The 3570-nt window shown below is 40.4% G+C and overlaps 1 protein-coding gene across 1 annotated transcript in view; it reads left to right on the top strand.

The window, feature by feature from the left end:
- LOC106874769 (dnaJ homolog subfamily C member 28) overlaps positions 1-2568 on the top strand; it is a gene marked incomplete at its 5' end in the record, with an annotated part of 37651 nt that extends 35083 nt beyond the window's left edge. Inside the window, one exon of the mRNA XM_014922621.2 lies at positions 2180-2568. Coding sequence (XP_014778107.2) covers positions 2180-2516 — 337 coding nt within the window. The remainder of the gene's footprint in view (positions 1-2179) is intronic.
- Between the last annotated feature and the right edge of the window lie 1002 nt (positions 2569-3570).

Below are 3570 nucleotides of genomic sequence, written 5' to 3'. Positions count from 1 at the left end.
ATATATATATATATATATATATATATATAATGTACACATACAAATAAGAATGTATATGTATATACATATATAGTTGTGTATATTTGCATATGTATGTATATATGCGTGTATGTATATATATATATATATATGTGTGTGTATATATATTCATGTAGGTATATCATGTATATACATATATATTTATATATGATATATATATATATGTATGTATATACATATATATGATGTAAGAGGTGTAGTGATGGTGTAAACCTACACAAAGCTGTCATCATGTTACACCCATAAGATAGCGGCTAAATAGAGATTTTAGTTTATTTGGGGTGGGGGTGGGGGATATTCTTCCTACTCCTTCTTTGTACATACTAATGCTGCTGCTACTACTTTTGCTGCTACTGCTACTAACACCACCACTACCACCATCACCGCTAATGTGCAGTGCGAACAGTTGGTCACTATAAACAAATCTGTGCTGGTTGTTTGGCAAAAAGCTGAATGCTCATATGTTGTCTTTGATGGCAACAAAGTGCAGACAACTTGGCTGGATGGATCCGGAGAACATTCAGAACCAGAGATAAGGAAACCATGATGGTCCTCTGGAGGACATTCGTCCTCAGCACCTGAATTACTGCTCACAGCTATGTTTCACCCACCAGTGTGAAATTAACAGCGGACCTTGAAGCAATCCAGAGAAGCTTCACAAAGAAGGCCGTCTCTTTGCAACTGCTCAGCTACTGGGAAAGGCTGAAACAGCTAAGACTCTACTCCCTGGAGAGAAGGCGGGAAAATGCACTTGTTGTGGCACTCTGTAAATGCACCCATGCCAGTGGCATGAAAAAGTACCCAACACACTCTGTAAAGTGGTTGGCATTAGGAAGGGAATCCAGCCATAGAAACCATGGCTAAAACAGACAAAAGGAACCTCAACAGATCTCTGGCTGGCCAGCTCCTGTCAAACCATCCAACCCATGCCAGCATGGAAAATGGACATTAAACAACGAAGATGATGATGTATAAATATGTGTGTATGTGTCTGTGTTTGTCTCTTACTACTGCTTGACAGCCAGTTTTGGTTTATCTGTGTCCCCATTACTTAGTAGTGATTTGTTCAACTAAAACCTTTCAAGGCACTGCCTTGAAGGGTTTGGGTTCTCAAACAGGAGCCAAGCAAGCTCGAGGTGTTCCAAATGTAATGTCATCATCAGATCTTTGGTGTCTCCCTACACAACTGAATCTCAAACAACAACATCCGAGAATAATGCCAGCATCAGCTGACCATTAAAGACCAGATTTGGTCTTCAACACTCCTGCAGCCCAACACTGATCTATCATCTCTCTCTCCAGTCCTCCTTCTACCAACTGTATCATTGCTATCCAGCATAGATTACAGTCGTTTAGATGAGCACCGGAAGACTACCACACCAATTTTTGTAGCAGTAGTGAGCCACACATTGGCCACAGTCTAAAGACAGAAACATAAAAATGAATGACAAAAGCCACTATTTGCGGCCCAACCAGATATGAAGGTGTCATTGATAGCAGCTGAGCCACAAATGGTGGCACCATGGTCTGTTGCTCAGATATAAATTTCTATTTATTTTATTTGGTGTAGGCTTGGGTTGTGTAGTAAGAAGTTTGCTTCCCAACCACATGGTTCTGGGTTCTGTCCTACTGCATTGTACCATGGGCAAGTGTCTTCTCCTATAGCCCCACATCGACCAAAGCCTTGTGAATGGATTTGGTAGACAGAAAGTGAAAAGAAGCTGCTGGGCTCTTCCAGCAGATGAGGGTTCTGAAATTTCTTGCTGAGGAACCACACAAATGGTTTTGAAATTTCTTGCTGAGGAACCACACAAATGGTTTGTTCATAGTGATCAAATTTTACCTTGTTCAGAAAGAGAAGATTGGTGACAGGGAGGGCATTCAGCCATAGAAAATCAACCTCAGTAAACTCTGCCTGACCCTTGCAAGTATGGAAAAGAGGACATTAGAATAATGGTGGCGACAGTGGCGATGACAGGTGGTGGCCATGGGTGGTGGTGGGTGGTGAGCAGCAGCAGCAGTGCTGGTGGTGAAGAAGAACATAATGATGATGATGATGATGACATTTTTGCATTCTGATGTTTATGTAGTTTTATTATTTATTTATTCATATCTATTTAAATTTTTTTTTGTTCTTCAGGGAACATGTTGCTCTTTTACGTCATAACATCGCCATGCATTATACACAAGGGCCGACCAACCTCACCGCCCATGCAGTTGAGAAGTTCCAAACTGGCATCAGGGACATAAACGTCAAGATAGATAAATACAACATGATAGTGCCAATCCTCCGCAAACAAATGGTCCACTACGATTGTGGGAAAGAACTGAGCACCGTACAGGCCAAGCCCCACCGTTACATAAACCCAGAATTAAATAAAATTTCGGCAAAGGTGCTCGCCCAGAAAGATGCTCTTCATAGCGATCCTATTAACTGGTCACAAGTATGGAAGGACATTAAGGCAGTATTTAAGTAATTACATATCAACTAGGGAACCAATTAAATAAACTTGTTATTTTTTGTTTGTTTGTTTATTGTTTTGTTTACTCTTTTACTTGTTTCAGTTGTTTGACTGCGGCCATACTGAACCCAGAACTATGTGGTTGAGAAGCAAGCTTCTCACCCCACAGCCACGCTGCACCTATTAACTATGCTGCATCTATATATAACAATAATAATAATCAGAAGTAAGAACAAACAAATGAGACCTCAATATTAGAGATAAAAGAGGATTATTTATATATGTTATAATTTAGAACAAACACCAAAAGGTTGTTATTATAGTACTTGGAGTTTCAAATGTCAGAATGAAGAGCTACGATACATTCTCATCGGCTATTAATGGCAACAAACATTTGTTGCATATTTATTATATCATACCTTGATACTGTGTGAACTAAGAGCCCCGTTGACAGGCCGCTGGTATTTATAGACTGTTAAACACTTTCGGTATGCAAATTAGGGACTCCTTCATAGAGTAACTGCTGCATTTGTTGAGTATATAAACAGTTTGGCTAGTGGTTTCTCTGGAGGCTGTCAGAATGCTGTAGACGCCTCTGATGAGAAGCCAGTAAGGTTCAAAAATTGATTAAGGTTGTCATCATTGTTTTCTTAGTGTGTGAAGAAATGGCTAAAATTTGCCCTGTTTATAATTATACCATATGTTATATATATATATACACATATACATTGTTGTTGTTGGCATCCTTTTGTCTTGGGAGACAATAGAGTTGCACATAAACTAATCCAGTCTGGTTTTTACATTTCATGTCCTCTCCAGTTTTGCACAGGCCTGGGCTGGATGTAAGGAAATCCTGGGTAGCCCAATCATCAGGATTCCGCTCTTAACCTTGCTGACATAGTCCAAAGGAATGCAGAACATTACGTTTGGCACCAGCTTGGTTGCAGGAGCTGCCGGAAGAGTGTCGAGTCAAACACTAAACCGCCTACGGGGCTCCACTCCGGATTTCTTTGAAGGTTGTCTCCTTTCCGTAACCCTGGATAAGGGCCCATACAGGGTACTGTCAGCC

Source organism: Octopus bimaculoides, chromosome 27 (genome assembly GCF_001194135.2).
Source record: "Octopus bimaculoides isolate UCB-OBI-ISO-001 chromosome 27, ASM119413v2, whole genome shotgun sequence".
In the NCBI taxonomy this organism is placed as follows: Eukaryota; Metazoa; Mollusca; class Cephalopoda; order Octopoda; family Octopodidae; genus Octopus; species Octopus bimaculoides.
Note: the sequence above shows the minus strand (reverse complement) of the source record. Positions and strands in the feature narration are given on the sequence as shown.